The 16,077-nt window shown below is 51.1% G+C and overlaps 1 protein-coding gene across 3 annotated transcripts in view; it reads right to left on the bottom strand.

Moving 5' to 3' along the window:
• Window positions 1-692: 692 nt before the first annotated feature.
• EPS15L1 (epidermal growth factor receptor pathway substrate 15 like 1) overlaps window positions 693-16,077 on the bottom strand; it is a gene marked incomplete at both ends in the record, with an annotated part of 80,276 nt that continues 64,891 nt past the window's right edge. For 2 of the 3 annotated variants that reach the window (XM_084250339.1, XM_084250337.1), the window contains 3 exons: window positions 693-839; window positions 5,331-5,536; window positions 15,668-15,800. In XM_084250339.1, the coding sequence (XP_084106465.1) occupies window positions 693-839; window positions 5,331-5,536; window positions 15,668-15,800 (486 nt within the window). Of the gene's footprint in view, window positions 840-5,330; window positions 5,537-13,099; window positions 13,148-15,667; window positions 15,801-16,077 lie in introns of all 3 variants that reach the window. The other variant, XM_084250338.1, reaches the window with a different exon arrangement.

The following is a 16,077-nucleotide window of genomic DNA, read 5'->3' on the forward strand; positions in this document are numbered from 1 at the left end:
GCCCTTGCTGGCCTCCCACCATGTAGACAAGGCTTCAGGAACCTGCTCTAATTGCCATGGGACACCCTGTCTACCACTTCAGAAATACTGAGTTAGGGGGCATAGGAGATCCTGGAAACTTCCAGACTGAAACCCCACCCTACTCAAAATCAGGATTTCAGTAGGGATATGCAGCCTGGCGTCCGTCGCCTGTGATACCATGTGGGGTCCATGACACAAGAAAATGCTTAAATGAAAGATTCTTGTTTTGTATTAAAATACTTTATATTAATCATTCAAACTTAAATTTTATACAACGAATGCATACATCGCAGGGTGTCTGTCTCACGGGGGTCCGCAAGGGCGTCAGGGTGTTCACCGGGGTGGTTGTGAGCAGGATCAAAGACCAAAGGACTCTGTATGCTTCCTCTGGCATCCTGTGAGGGTCCAGGTGGGAGGAAGAGGCGGGTGCCGTCACCTGATGGAGATGTCACAGCAGCAGACCCTCCACCGGGGTAAACCACTTTTCCAAGGCCCGGAAGTGCCATCCGGAGCAAACGGCCCTCCGGCCAGCGAGTCCTTAACCAGACAGTGACCGTGACCTGTCACAAGGTGGAAAGGGCCCGCACTGAGTGGGTGGTGTACATATAGACATCCGAGTTTCTCCGTGTGCACACCTCCCTCTCACCCACGGCTCGTGCACGAGCCCCAGCCTAGGCAGCAGGCATGTCAGCCTTGCTGAGTGCGATGGCCAGCTCCAGATCTTCCTGCTCCTGCCGCCGCAGCCGTGCCAGCCTCTCCTGCTCCGCCTTCTCACTCTCCCGCTTGGCCCAAGCCAGCTGCTGCTCCTCATTGCCAAACTGCAAAGGAAGAAAGGAGGTGGGTTACACGCCCGCAGCGGCAACCTGCTGGCTGGGGGAGGTGGGACAAGGAGCGGGCCTGTGGCGTGGGTGGCCTCAGAGACACGCACTGATGGGGTGCATGGAGGGGCGGGGCCCATGTCCATGTGAAAGCCGGGAGAGGCAGAAGCCCCTGTCTTGGGAGGGGACATGCATGCCCTAACTTTGATCCCAGATCTGGAAGGGGTTCACCATACATGGGGAAGTGGTATGAATCTGATCTTAACTGGCAGCTGGGGGCCTCAGGGAACCCACACAGGCAATGCTATGCAGCAACTTCGAGGCTCCATGGGGAGTGAGGGAGACAGCATCTTTGAAAGCAGCTGGAAGCAGGTCAGCCCCTTCCTAGGGGCTAGAGCAACAAACTCAGGGGTCTCCTGAGAGGCTGCTGATGCAGGGGGGCAGGGGGCACTGGACCAGACTCCCACGAACAAGGCTCTGAGTTTCACATGTGCTAGGGACCCCCAGTCAGACATGCAAAGAGGATGTGGGCTTGAAACGGGCACTGCCACCCCAGCCACGCTGCGGGAGCCTGAGACCTGTTAGGGACCATATTTACGCAGCCCCGATACTGCGTTGCATTCGATCCAGAGTTGTTTGATACAAATTTTTTTAATTCCTGGGGACCTTTTCTGAAATGGTTGATTTATAAAAGAAATCTTTTTAAAGCAAGGGAGAAAACCATTCTGACCCTGAGACGGGCAATTTCTAATCACGTACAGTACCCTACTAGCTTTTGGGAAGGGGAAGCAGATCTTACACACTTGTGCCCCTGACGTGGGTCTCCACCCCCATTGACACCCACACCTCTCCCCCGCAAGGGTTCCCTCTAAGTGCCAGCTCTCTGCTGAGGTTGGGTAACACCAAAGATAAAGAGGTGGGCCCTTCCCCAGGTACTCTTGGGGGCAGACAGACAACCCAATCTGATGGAGCCCCTCAAGAGACCCCACCAGAAGCATCAGAAATTCACAGCGACTTCTTCACAGGCCCAAGGGCCCACCTAGGAGAGGAGCGCTGTGGCAGTGTCCTTGGGGGAGGACTGCAGAGCCAGGGCCCCAGGGTCCCTGCTCTGACCCTCGAGCCAGGGGGTGGCTGCTAGCTATAGGTTCGGCAGCGGGGGTTCAGTGCACCATCCCGTGTGCAGGGAATGGGTAGGGGCCAAGTGCCCAACCTTGGCACTACCAGAACAGACTTAGGTGGGAGAGGTCGACCTCAAGAGGCTTATGGGCCCCAAGAAGGAGCTGAGATTTCCCTAAGGGGTTCCCTGGGCAAGCTAACGGGGGTGATGGGCAGTTTCTAAATGTTTCCCAATCTGCTGGTTCTCTGCTTGGCCCAATTGGGGTGTGGGGTGAGCCAACATGGGATGAGAGGGCCAGAGGGTGGGGGGCTGTGTCAGGGGAGGGGGAGGGCTGGCTGGAGGAGGGGTTGCTGGAGGGAACTTGGTTTGAAGCCAAACATAGCCTGGGGATGGTGGGTTAACCAGGGGGCCTCCCTCAGCCTGGCCTGGGGAGTCCTAGGACAGGTGCGAGCAGGGGAGGGTGCAGGGGGCATCATGAAGAGTGTCTCCAGGAGGAAAGGACTCGGGAATCCACATTTCTTAAAGAAAATGTACAGAAGAGTGTGCAGGAGCCTCCATGTCGGACTCTCTGAAAGCCAGCCCCACCCCCATGTTTCCAGCACAGATCACAGATAACCCCCTACCCCCCACCCCCACCCACGTACTCTTTGGGGAATTTTCCAACACCTCATCAGGAGAAAAACAAGGAAAAAACAACAAGTGCTGGTGGAAATGAGTCCATGAGCCAACGACAGCAGCAGGAGGGGACAGTTGGATGAAGGGGCCCTCATCCTGCATCCACCCAGAGGAGGGGCAGTGGGGGCTGACAAGGAGTGACAGGTGATCCAGACCGAAGGCTGAAGCAGGGCCTGAGGGGTCAAGAACAGCCTGAGACCTCCAGGCCACTGCCCCCTCAGCTCATGTGTCTCTGGGCATCACTGCACACCTCTACTCAAAGGGTCTGTGTTTTCAGTGACAGTGCTGATGGAATGTTCCAGACGCTTTCAGGGTGCATAGTTCAAGCTAGCCAGCTTATGGATCCAGACATGCGTGGAGCATGTGGTTGGTGTGAGCTTGAGCAGCACTGGGGGCTGTGGTTCTGAGAGAGAACTGGAGAAGAGGTTCTGTGCTCCCTTTTGTCTCGAATTGGCAGGAATCCTTCTAGGGACAGTGGAGACCTCTGTATAGGGTCACCCTCTGCTCCTCTGACCTGAAGCATCACAGGACACTAAGCAACTTTATTCCGGTGACCTCCCAGCAGAAATCCGCCGTACAATGGCTCTGCACACAGACTGTCTCCTCAGCCCCAAGGGTGCCTTTCCTCAGGGGTTGACACGCAAGCCCAACACTGGGCCATATGTGGGGTTACATCTAGCTGCTTCCAGGAGCTCACTCGTTCTCATAGTGACATTGCATCCAGCTTGTCCGACAATGCAAAATGCTACTTTCTAATAAACACATGTGCCCGAGAAAGAAAGGGCTGTTTTGAAAGAAATGCCAGAGAAGAGGTTGCCTGTGAACAGCTACGACACAAATAATCCACTGGTAGGAATTTGGGGCTTGAAGATCAAAGGGCTCCAGGGGTACCAAGCTGCTATTACACTGATAACATATGTCTCAAGGTCCAAGAGGCACAGTGTCAGGCCGTGGGAGGCCTCTCAGGGGAACCTGGGAGGCTAAGATACACAACTGGAAGGGCCAACTTTGGCCTTTTTTAGAGGAGTCACAGATCTTCAAGGTCTGGTGAACCCATAAGGCACTGGGCTGAGTCCCCGGATACTGTGAAATCAGAGATGTTCTGAGTGCCCAGAGGCAGAATGGCTTTGCACATTTTTTTTGGATGAAGACAGAGGCGGTACAGCCCAACCTGTGAGGCACCTGCCTCTGCAGCACCCCATGCCATCTGAATGGGCTGAAGCTCACCAACGGGACTTTCTCTGGAAAAACTGGGCAAGTGTTTAAACACTGGCGGTATTTTAAGATCGAAAGTTAACAACTGTTCTGGGACAACCAGAAATCCTTGACCAAAGGATAACTTGAAACCTTGGGTACTTTTCAAATAGAAAATGCTTTTCAAAAAGCAGCAGCTGGCCAGAGGAAGAGGGACCACAGGGAGTAGAACTGTGTACTCCAGAGAGACAACAGTTTCTCCAAATTGCTGTTCAAATCCACTCACCCCCTCCCCCTTCCCTACCCAAAACACAGCACCCTAGTCCTGCATGAATAGCTCTATCCCTCCCAGCCCCCGAGCATTTAATACTTTTTGTTCCACCACCAAGTAAAGGTGGGGAAACTGTAGATAAAGGGGTTTCATTTCTGGTTTTTATTAGCAACATTGCCACTTGTATACACATTCACAGTGCTATCAACACTGGCTATCAGCAGAACTCAGCTAACTGCAGTCATAAAATATTTACAGGTCACCAAGGGCCAGGAATGGGTCCCAGCAACTCGCTAAGTTTCAGTAAGCACAGGACGGCTGTGCCCAACCTGGATGGAAACTAAACAGGCATTCCCTGGGCACTGATGTGGCACAGCTTGTGTGAGGATGATATTGTACTACTGGAAGCACTATAAATAATGCAGCTGACATCTAATGGGGAACAAAGTACTCTGTGAGTGTAAATGAAGAAACCCTTGTTAAAAACAGGCACATAACACCACAGCACATGTGAAGTTCCCCAAGACTGTGATTTTTGTGTACACACCAGGGCGCGCAAAAAAAAGCAACAGGACTTTAGAATGTTTTGTCACACTGAGAAACAAAGTCAGGCTGTCAAAATTTGCTCCTGAAAAGGCATTTAACTTTGCTAAATAGTTTTTTGAGGGTTCTTCTTTGGCAAAAGGAAGAACTTCAGAGTGGTTGTTCTAGGTTGGATTTCTCTTTTCATTGTGGCTAGTACTTAACAGTTACTAAAAACTCAGTATGTGCACCTGCCTGGCTCCTTCCATTTGCACTTGCACACAATGTGTGGGGGCGGGGGGCCAGGGAGTCATAACTCTTGAATGAAGATCTTTTCAGGGACCGTGAAACCCTAACCTAACTTTCACAATCTTGTTTCCAAAATTCAGAAGCATCTGACAGCTCAGTCCAAAAATCAATGTGCACAAGGGCCTCCAAGCAACAGAAATAATGCCGAGTCTACCCTGAAGGACATAAACAGGGCCGGCCGGCCAGCCTGCTAGAAGAAAATGGGGCCTTACCATAGAGTATCCAAACCATAGCTCTTTCTTTTATTGAGAAACGGTTTTTCTTACAGAAAGAAGCAATACAGAATAAATAACACATAGCATGAGGTGTACCAGGAGACAGAAGCCAGGAGGGAGTGACCCCAACGAAGCTGCAAGCAGAGTTGGGGGGTGTGGGATGGCAAGGAGAGGGAGACTCAACTTACAGAGGTGAAGTCTGCAAAGCCCAAGGAAGAGGCTTTAGAAGGTTTAGCTGAAGAGGAGGGAGCAAATGGATCTTTTCCACTAAACGGGTCCCCAAACCCCTTGTTATTTTGAAACGGGTCACTGCTGTCAGCCCCTCGTGGCTGGAATGGATCGGGGGGCTCGGGAAAGTCTGTGGAACCAAGCTGGTTTACGGGTGTACTTTTACCTGGAAAGTTGAGGAGAAAAAAGAGAGAGAGAGAGAGAGAGAGAGAGAGAGAGAAATACAGGTTACTGACCATGGACAGAACAGAGTCCTGACAGAGGAGGTCCCAGCTCACGCTCTCTGAGCAACCCTTTCCCTCTTCGGAAAGAGCTGGAGTAAGTTCATGGCGTGGCCTTGGAGAGCCAGGATGGACCTTGGTTTCACTCTCACTCATCCCAAAGACAGAACAAAAAACAAACCAACCAACCACTGGATTAGTCCTTCCCCTCCATTCCCACTGCAGCTAAAAGTTATTGTCATCTTTAAAATGTCCCATGCAGGCATGTTTTGAAGTGACTTGTTTTAAGATGGCGATATTTACTGACACACTGAGTAAAAGGAAAAAAAAAAATTCATGGCTAAGCAGAAAAATATACCACTAAGTAACAAAAATAATGGAGTGGTAGTTATTTGCAATGAAAAGGTTTAGTTTCACCATGCTGTGGAGTTAGATACTCTAATGTGAGGGTCCAGAGGCCGCGTACCAGGCAAACCCCACTTTGCAGTCCTGGGGTTTTACATTCATCCCCAGCTTCCGCTCTAGCCCCTTTGGAGCTGGTGGCTCCAAGAGGCAGGCTGGGCTTTACTGGGCTCTTGCTGAGAATGCTTCTAGGGCTGGCAAGACAGGGACGTGAAGGAGAGGTTTCAGGTCAGAGGAATTGTAGCCTGAGTGAGAGTAGTTGGAGGTGTGGCCCTCAGAGGCTGGCTTCTCCTAAAAAAGTCTGCCAGTGTGGGAGAATATACCACTAGAAACCAGAGGCCTCTCCGGTTCAGCTCCAGGCCTCACTGGATGAACCTCTGGAATGTGCCAGTTTTCAGGTCAGCTTTTCCTGTCTTACCTCCAGCTGCATCTAACTCCCAGACACCTGCTTTCCTTCCCCACCAGTCAGCCTCTGCCATGCCTGCCATCCAAAGAGACTCCCCCAACATCACCAAACTCAGTTCTGAAACCACCCTCTCTGACACCACTTCTGGGGTACATTTCTGAAGGTCCCGAGATGTCCCTAAGGTCCTGGGGCTACAGCAGCCTCTGCCACTTTTAGTTCTGACAAGGGTGAGCATCTTAGCCCAGTCAGCCTCAGTTTCTTATCTGTGAAGTGGGGATGAAGTGAAAGGGGTCCAACTCAGTATACACAGTGGTGCTCCTGGGCAGCAAGGGTTTGCACCCACTCAGTGCTGGCTTTGGCATCCAGAGTGCCCAGCCCCAGTCATCATGGGGCCACCCAGGGACCTGAGGCTCTTTGGGGGAAGCCTTCTGGGACAGCTAGGAGGGATTAAAAACATCTGGTTTCCCTCCTTTGCGAGAAAGTGCTCTATTCATTAATGTGCTCTTACGGTAATAGTATTCCCTCAAAAACAAAAATTACAGGGGATCAAATAGTAAAACTCTACATTCAAGAAAAAGTTAAAGAGTTTCTGGAGACAAGCTGATAGTCCTAGGACACAGCACACCCCTGGTTCTGGCACTGAGTCCTGGGACTATCAGCTTATCTCCAGAAACTCTTTTAACTTTTTCTTGAATGTAGTGCACTCCTTGTGGGACCTGCTTCCCAGGGCAGGTGTCCAAGCATCTGAGCAGGAATGGGAGGTGGGGGCCAGCAGCTGACCAGCCAGGCCCGAGAGCCAGCACTGTGTTACAGAGTGCTCGAAAGATCCATGCTTGATTCTTTTCAATTAAAACCTTCCTCCCCTGGTTTCGGGTTTTTAAACAATTGTTTGGGGGGAGGTGAAGCATCCAGCCCACTAGAATCTCAGGCTGAGGTTTCTGATGAGCAATGAGATGCTCCGGGAGATGAAAGCCTGTTCACATGAGCTGCCTCGTGCCTGGCTTTGCCCTGCTGCAGAAACCGTTGTTATTTAGAAATCATGACGATGTTAATATGAAACCAGGGCACATAACTGCTCGTTTTCAGAGAGGAAAGAAAAAAAAAAAAAAAAAACAAACGGTTTTTCTCGGTTGTGTGTTTCCATCCCTTCGCCATATAGTTTAAAACAGGAGCCGCCAAGCACGAAACCGATCCGGCTTTGGCCCAAGACTGTGCTCAGATCAGGCTTTCTGCAGAGCTGTGGCACCCGCACACCAGGCAAAGAGTGCTCCCCTTTATTTTTAGAGCAGCTGTATTTTAGAAACATTCTGGGTCTAGTTCCTGCTTTTATGTAACCACTTCTGCTAACTCCTTAGTCGTTTTTCTGATTTCTGGAGACATAGTTTATCTTATAACATGACAAAGTAAACTCTAATCTGCCTACTCTGTGCCCCCAGGCAAACTCACTGCAGTCTTTTCCTTTTCAAGACTCAAAGTCCTTCCAGGAAGGAAAGCACTTAAATGAAAAGTGTGAGAGTAGCGAACAAAAAACGATAAAAATAAAGACTTGGTGTAACATTTGACCAGTGCCATACCTGGCCATGTTGGGCATCACCATTCCTAGATATCTGTGCCACCACCCAACCTGCAATATGGAAAGCGGTGGCTGAGACAAACAAATTAGTACCCCTGAGATCTGGGGGCTGCTCAAGAATTCCCCCCCTAACTAAGCTTCTACAAATCAAGGGGGAGCCTACATTATTGGGGAGAGGAATGCAAGATTGAAGAAAAGGCAAAAGAGCGCTTATTTCAAACCACAGCAGTTTCAACAGTTACCCAAGTGGCGCACCGAAACCACACACAGGACCGACCTTAGCAAAAACAACGTGAGCCCCATGGTTTACCACAGTTGTGCTGTTAAAAAAAAAACTCAGTGGCCAGCTCCACCCTGACAGAAATTTCTTTAATTTTGCTATTTCTTAACTTTTCAAGGCTGCGCGTGCCCCAGGGATAGGGAGCAGATCAGGAGCAGGCGTGTGCTCTGAAGCCTGGTTCGCATATCTCCACATTCTGCCTCTTTCCCAACATGCTTTTCAGGAAACCCTCAGCCTGGAGGGGACCCCAAGAGCTTGTCTCAGAGGAACAATAGGATAGGGACACCCCAAACTTTAAAATATGCACACTGCAGTTCTGAAGAGGATCGATTCTCTGGCTTGAAATTCTTTACTTAGGGGGAGAGCAAGAGGTTTGGGTGTCATAGGGTCTCAGTAACTATGATTCATAAAAATACAAAATGTACACCTGAGTGCGAGTGTGTTCATCCCAAGCAGAATCTTGCTAGGTTCTATTTATGAAATTCAGGGCTGCAGCTGAAGATACAGTTCTCCAGATGAGCGATAAATACAAAGACAAGAAACAAAACAAAAAAATAAAAAACAAAGGTTTGTGGTCAGGACAGCTGCCCCACCTTACTCATTACCCCACACAACATGGGGCGTTCACACGACTGCTGTTATCCCAATAAGGAACATTCACACAATCGTTGCTTATCCCACACAACACTGGATCTTCACACAACTTCCATTATCCCCAACACGAGAGGTCCACATTAACTGTCGCATCCCACACAACACAGGATCTTCACATAACAGAATTCTCACACAACTGTCACTCATCCTACACAACGGGGGCATTCACACATGACTGTCACTCATCCCACAAGACTGCCTGGCTCCTGGAGATCCCCTGCCCAGGAGGACAGTGACTAGTGGAGGACCTCTTCATTGGCCCGGCTCCTCCCTTCCCACCCCAACCCCAGCACATTTTCACTGGGGGGAATGGGGAGAAAGGAGACAACGGGCTGTCCTGAGCATATCCTCAAATTCATAACCACCAGGGAACTTTTTACTGAAAATGTCTCTTTTCATCAAAACCTGCCCATGTCCCCAGCTCCCATCTGAAGTGGCCGTGGAGGTGAGCTCGGGAAGCCAAGTTCTCAAATGGGACCACAACCTGGCTGCAGGAGGGGACCCTTCAGACACAGCCCGCTGATGCACCTGAAGAGAAGGCAAACCCACAGATCAAAGCTACACAGAGCAGCATAGCCCGCAGATAAAATCTGAGGTCCCACCATCACAGCGTTGAGATTTTCCACTAAAAATATTTACCAAATTTAAAGAAAATCTGCTTAATGCATTGAAGGGAACAGGATGAGGTTTGGTTCTAATTTTTGATAAAAGCTGAACAAATATTTACTAGGAGCCTCAGGCACCCCACAACTAAACTGCATCTTTCATCCTCTGAGACATCCAAGGTGGTCAAAGGCTGTGGTGGTCGTGCTGGGAGATGAGACCAATGGACTTAGGGTCATCCCGCCTCAGAAAGGGAGGGAGAAATGGAGGGAAGCAGCTTCAATTTTAAGGATCCTCAAAAGACAAGTATCTTTGAAGTGAGAAATACAATCTTTGAGAGGTTTCCACAAACGGTGGCCACAAAAGGAGGGGGCGTAGTGACTTACAAATGAATTTACACACCAGGTTTCATAACAACAGTGTACAGACTGGCAGGTCTCACGGTTCTGCTTTCTGGAAAATCACATTTGTTCTTTAGTTTGTGCCTGGGACATGCTCTGCTGGGACAGCCCTGTGTGCTGCCTGTCCCCGCTCCTGGCCCCGGCAATGCCCCTGCCAGGGGCATGAGTGCCTTAAGGGGGATAGGGAGGACCTGGCCCCAAGCAGCCAGGTCAAGGAACCCTAGGTCTACCCTGGGACAGGGTGGCCCAGCCTTCATTCCTCCCTACAAGGTGAGCCAGTCTGTAGAACCCACCCTTGCTCAAGCACACACCGTGGCCACATGTAACAAAATGCCAGTGTGACACAGGCAGGTCTGAAAATAAGGGCATGTGCTAGAAACACAGAACCCTCCAGGGGCTCCCTCCTGTAGTAGGGGCAGTTTGAAGGAGTTGGGAGAGCCTGCAGCAGAAGGGGGCCCTACTCCTACTCTCTGTATGTTGGATCTCCTCCACCCCGCCAACCACATACGCGTACTCCTTTACAGTTGATATGGCAGAGGGAGAAGTCTGATTCAGTGCTTTGAACATGAGAATTGAAAGATGACAGGTCATATTTGTTCTGTCAGAAAAGCAGGGGCTACACAGGTTAACATCCACTTGGGCACCCTTACTTGCTGTAAGCGGGACCAACAGTCTGGGAGAGCTTAGTAGCAGGTACATGAGGCCTCCACAGAGGCCAGGGAGGGGGCTGGAGGTGGCTATCTGGTCATACCCTGCTCAGAAAGGGGCGTGGGGGTGAGGAACAGGATTCTCTGAACCTGTACCCCACCTAAAGCCCCCCAGCCGCCCAGAAGCCTGGTTGATTGAGCCTGACTCCTTTCTCCAGTCCCCCCAAGCCTGACTGTCTCCTCATCCTGAACAACAGGTCACAGAGTGTCACCTAACTCTCACTCAGTCGCCCTCCCGGGCGCAGAAGGGTGGGTGTGTGTGAAGAAAGGCAGATGCTTCTATTTTCAAACTCAGTCAACTTTGTAGAAGAGAAATTTGCCCCAAAGAAGTTTGGGTCTCCAGGCGTTTTACATGCAAGGAGAGGATGACATTTTCCCTCTGCCTGGACCAGTTGTTGGGGGTCACACGCAGTGCCTTCTGCCTGGTATGCAGGAGGAGGAGCTTCTCTGGGGTAGTTATCTGAGGTTCCCCTAAACCTCTCTGACCTGGGCTGGCCAGCGAGTCCCTGAATATTCCAAGGTGGGGAACTTCGTGTCCCATCCTAGAGCCTTACAAGTACCCACTGAGTTATCGCTCTAAAATCATCGTGGGAACGGAATTAAAGTAGTTAAGTTCAAGGCAGAGGTGCTAACCACACGGCTCAACTGGAGAAGTCATTTTAAAAGTGGATCCTAAGTGACAAACGAGAGGCTGGGACCAGCGCAGGCAGAGGGTGGTGAGGCTGGCACGCCTGGCATCTCAGGGCATGCGGGGAACCAGGGACATATAGCTGGTGCATTAGAAATGTGCACTTCCCCTGCTATGACCCTGCCCATGGAAAGTCATAGTGACAGCCAAGCAAAGGGGTCCACAGGTGGGCTACCAGCCAGGCAGAACACTGTCCCAAAGAAACCAAAGCCAGGCCCCTGTGTGAGGGGCCACACACAGGTGTGAGAGGGGACTCGGGTTCTAGGGGACGAACGATTCTTTTTTCTTAATTTTTTGGAGAATCATTTGAATTGAACAGGATGCTGGCTAAACACATCTCATCGTCCCAGGTTGGTTGACAGAATCATGGGGAAGAAAAAGGGGGCAGGAAGACATCCAGGATATGTGCCTGGCTTTATTCTGGGGGTGAGAAGGTCATTAGCAATAATAGAAGGACAATTAAACTGGGGAGAGGTTAAAGGTGACGGGCTGGTTAGCGGTAAAGGTACCCTGGCTGGTGTCACCCGGGCGCTGCAGGGACTGCACCGCAGGGCTGCACTTGCAGGAAGTGGCAAGGGTGGGGCCGGGCAGGACCCAAGATCGCAGCAGGGTGCGAGGCCCAATCACTGACACCCACACAACCATTTCCTGCACTTCAAAAAAATCTGTTTCTCCCTTTGCAAATCAACAACTTTTACCTAGAAACTCTCCGGCGGTGAGCTCTGATCCCCATCTCTGGTCCGTTGCAGAAGAGACACCACTGTTTACCTGGGGGAGGTGGGTGAGCACCAGTTCTAACGGACAGGTTTCAGAAGGGTCTGTTTTGCATCTGCCTAGAGGAAATCAATTTTCTTGACCCCAAACTGCACCTGTTGGTTATTTAATACCTTGACAGACCTTTCTAGAAAAGACCTCTCATGGCTCAGTGCCGAGGCCAAGGCCCCATGAGATCCTTGAGAGCACAATTTCTGGCATGGCTCCAAAGGGAATTGGGTATTTGGCATTGAGAGCAGACAGCCAACCTTAGGCTGTCACCACATGAGATATGGGGGAACCCGTTGGAACAGCTAGGTGGGGTATAGTGACTAATTACACAGGCCAACATGAAAATACATCTGCTTATCTCATGCCAATCACACTTAAAGGAAAAAAACAAAAACAAAATGTGAAAACTGCAGCCTCTAGTACACAGGTCACAGCACCCAAAAAACTATGCCTGCTCAGACCCAAATGTGCATTTGGTCCCATGCAAGAAACCAAAGCCGAGCTTTGCCACAAACCCTGGAACCCCATATCACACTACAGGTGTTCACTGTCCACAGTACTTTACCCGTGTGGCAACAGGCTAGGCAAAACTGGTCCCAGGTTCAGGTGGGGAAACTGAGGCTCAGTGGGATTAAGACATTTGCCCAGAGCTCCTGAGGGACATGGCGGCAGGGCTGGAAGGGGAACCTGGGCCCTCAATCCAACATCTAGAAAGCAGCCTGATACAGCAGCCTCCCTGGGTCCCAGTGGGCTGGCTGATCTAAAGGCTGAAGGGGAACACATCAGTTCGCCTGTCCTGTATAGCCAACTCCAGGTGCAGAGACCTGGCAGGGTCCCAGAACCCTCTGACTATAGCACAATGAGCCCAGGTGGGAATGGTGAATCAGCAGACCCTTTTCACATAGCCCCCATAGTCGAGTGCTGCCCCCACATGCGGCTCATTACAGCCCTCCCATTGGGTTTTTAGCAGTTAGTATGAAATCACAGCAAACATACTCAAACTGCCACAGCCACACCATCTGTACCTACCACCCAGCACTGTATACCGCGCAGGGATTTTCTGTTCAGTCATTGCTTCTGAATAAGAGAATCAGATGTGAAGCATTGAGACCTCAGCGCCGAGATGTGATGGCCACACAGATTAAACACACATGTACATGAGTGCCCCAACCCTCATGGCCTGACTCTCGTTCCAGCTCTCCTGAAGTGAGGATGGGCACAGGACAGGTCACTGGGCCAAGGCTGGCGCTGCTGCCCCCTTGCTATGTGACCCTGAGCAGCCACATGACCTCTCACTTCCCTCTCTTTTTCTGGTAAAAAGTCACACTTCGGGTCCTGCTAGGATTTAGCAAAGTAAGTCATGCAAGTGCTTCCTCAGGGCCCATGAATGGCAGGGGATATCTGGGGTGCCTGCATCTTGTGGGCCACAGCAAGCAAGGGTGGAGGGGCCCAAAGACATGCAATAGGGCAGCCTGACCCACCTCTATACAAACCCCAACATCCCCAATGTGGAAAACTCTCTGAAGACAACTCCATCTTGCCCCTGGGTTCTCTGCTTCCCAGATCCATGGTGCACTAAATGCAAAGCTCAAATCCATGGGGCACTAAATGCAAAGCCGGATGAAGAAGGTAGGTGTGCTGAGGGAGACTCTTGGAAGTTGGCAGCAGAGGGCGAGTTCACAAGCTGATCCCATAAGGGTGCAGGGGGAGGTGAAGGGGCCGATGAGTCTCCAAGAAGACCAGAAAGTGAAGTTCTACACCTCCTGGCTGTGGGTAGAGTATGTTTGCCCAAGGCTCCACAAATGCAGTGCTGCTCTGCATGTGTGTACACGTGTGCACCTTCATGTACGTGTGTGCACATGCACACAAGCATGTTTGCAGTGTTTCAGAATATGTGTGTGCAAGGATATGTGTGTGCAAGCTGCATATATAGTCATATGTGCACATGAAATCTGTGTGAGCACTGGGTGAGATGCATGTGGGGGTGAATGTGCATGTGTGTGCAGGCTGTGGACTGTATGTTGCATGTGTGCATGTACACATGTGTTTGCCATGTTTGAACTAATGTACAGACTGGGCACATAATTTTGTGTGCTAGCACATGCCTCTGTGTGTGTGTGTGCAATGTGTATGCCACACACATACAAAAAGTGTGAGTGGTGTGTGACCTCTATGCTTCTGTGTATATGAGTCTACATGTATGCATGAGCCTGTTTTGTTCCTATTTTTCAGTGCAGTAAAGAGGTGGATGCCACTCCCATAGGTGACATTCATGGGTCCCAGGAAGCCACTGAGGGGCATGCAACCTCAGCAGGTGGCAGGGATGCCTTTGCTGAGTTTCCTCCTTTAAGGTAAATGACGTTGTTGTGTGTGTTCACAGAAATTATTTCTATGCAGGTGTTTCTGCTCACAGGTCACAGAACATCTGTTATAAATCCACATGGCCTGAGGGTCATATACTCCCTCCTGACTTGTTCATCAGTGGTCACACCAGGCAGTGTAGATAGTTCCCATTTCCTGGTCGCCTAGGGGACAGGAGAGAGGGGGCCTTTTAAACCTCCCCCTCTGTTGCCAGTACTGACAGGTAGGCCTCAGGTAGGAACTGTCTTGGACAGGTGATCACTCCAGGTTTCAGAGATGATGGGGTAAGAAATGGAGTCACCTTACCCCTACCACAGCAGATTAAAGGGAGAGGCCATCTAAGACTGGAAGGTCAGAATAGAAGGCCTGTTCAAAGGAAGGACGGGGCATGTGGTTTTGTGGCACCCACAGGTGAGGGACTGTTAGGGACACTCTGCCTGGAGACTACAGAAGGAAAGAGACATCCTGACCAGGGCACTGGAGAGACACCGAGTAGGTAGGGGAGAGATCAGGAAAGGCAGTGAATCCTCTGCCACCTGACGATTGCTTTTGGCTCTAGATTTCTAATAAACTGGCCTAGGAGCTGTTGCTATCACATAAGAGTGTGTACATGCATGAGAAAAGTCCTCAGAACCCTCAGCAGGACATGCCTAGCTCTCCTGAGGACCGGGCTGAGGTCTGAGGCTATAACCAGCAGATGAAGGATCTGTAGGAAGCCCTGTGGCAGGAGTCACCTATGGAATCATCTTGCCTCATCTCAGCCCAAATACAGTTAAGGGGGATCCCTGCCCCTGCTCCGTCCCCCGCACCCAGCCTTAAAAAGTCCCTTACCCAGGCACCAATCAAGGAGGTGGTCACAGTCGGCCCTGCTGCTGGCTCTACCCCATGCCCTTCCTGAGCCAACTTGGGAAAGAATTCCAGTCGAGGAGGAGAGTGAGGGGCCCTGATGTCACATTTAACAAGGTGCTTTGAGGAGGGCACTGAGCCTTGGATCCTCTGAGGCCTTCCCTAGAGCCCCACAGCCAAGAACCCATGGGATAGATGAGGGCAGGCAGGGTGGAGGCAAGAGCCACTCCAGCACTGTTTGCCAGCAAGGACCTGACCTAAGGACCCATCTTGCTTCAAGTGCAGGCCCCATGGCCTCTGCTCTGCCCTGGGCTGGTGGACAGAGGGGCCCTCGTCCTCCCGCCGTCCTGCTATGGAGCAGGTGGCTACGAGAGAAGAAAGCGTACTGACCACTGGGCAGTTTAGGCCGCGGAGGAGCAGGCTTCTTCGGAGGCAGAGCGGGAGTGTCCTGTTTACTTTTAAAGGGGTCCTCTGAGAATCCTGCCCCTCCAAAGGAGGAGGTGAAAGGGCCAGAAGTTGGGGGCTGTAAGAGAGGACATGAAAGAGAGGCAAAAACATTGTTAAAATGGGGGCAGTGGATATCCACTGAGTCAACGCCCAAGTACAAGAGCCTGGCTAGGCCCCAACCCTCCAGGCTATGCCACATGGTTCCCACTTGGACCCAGGACCTCACAAGCCCACACTTTCCTCCACTTGCAACAGCAGAGGTCATTGGCCTGTGAGGGGTCAGTTGGCCTGCAAGGGGGCAGGCAGCAAACAGAGTGGGCATACTCCAATAGACTCATGTTGTGAGAGGGCTG

This window comes from Talpa europaea, assembly GCF_964194135.1.
Source record: "Talpa europaea genome assembly, chromosome: 12".
In the NCBI taxonomy this organism is placed as follows: Eukaryota; Metazoa; Chordata; class Mammalia; order Eulipotyphla; family Talpidae; genus Talpa; species Talpa europaea.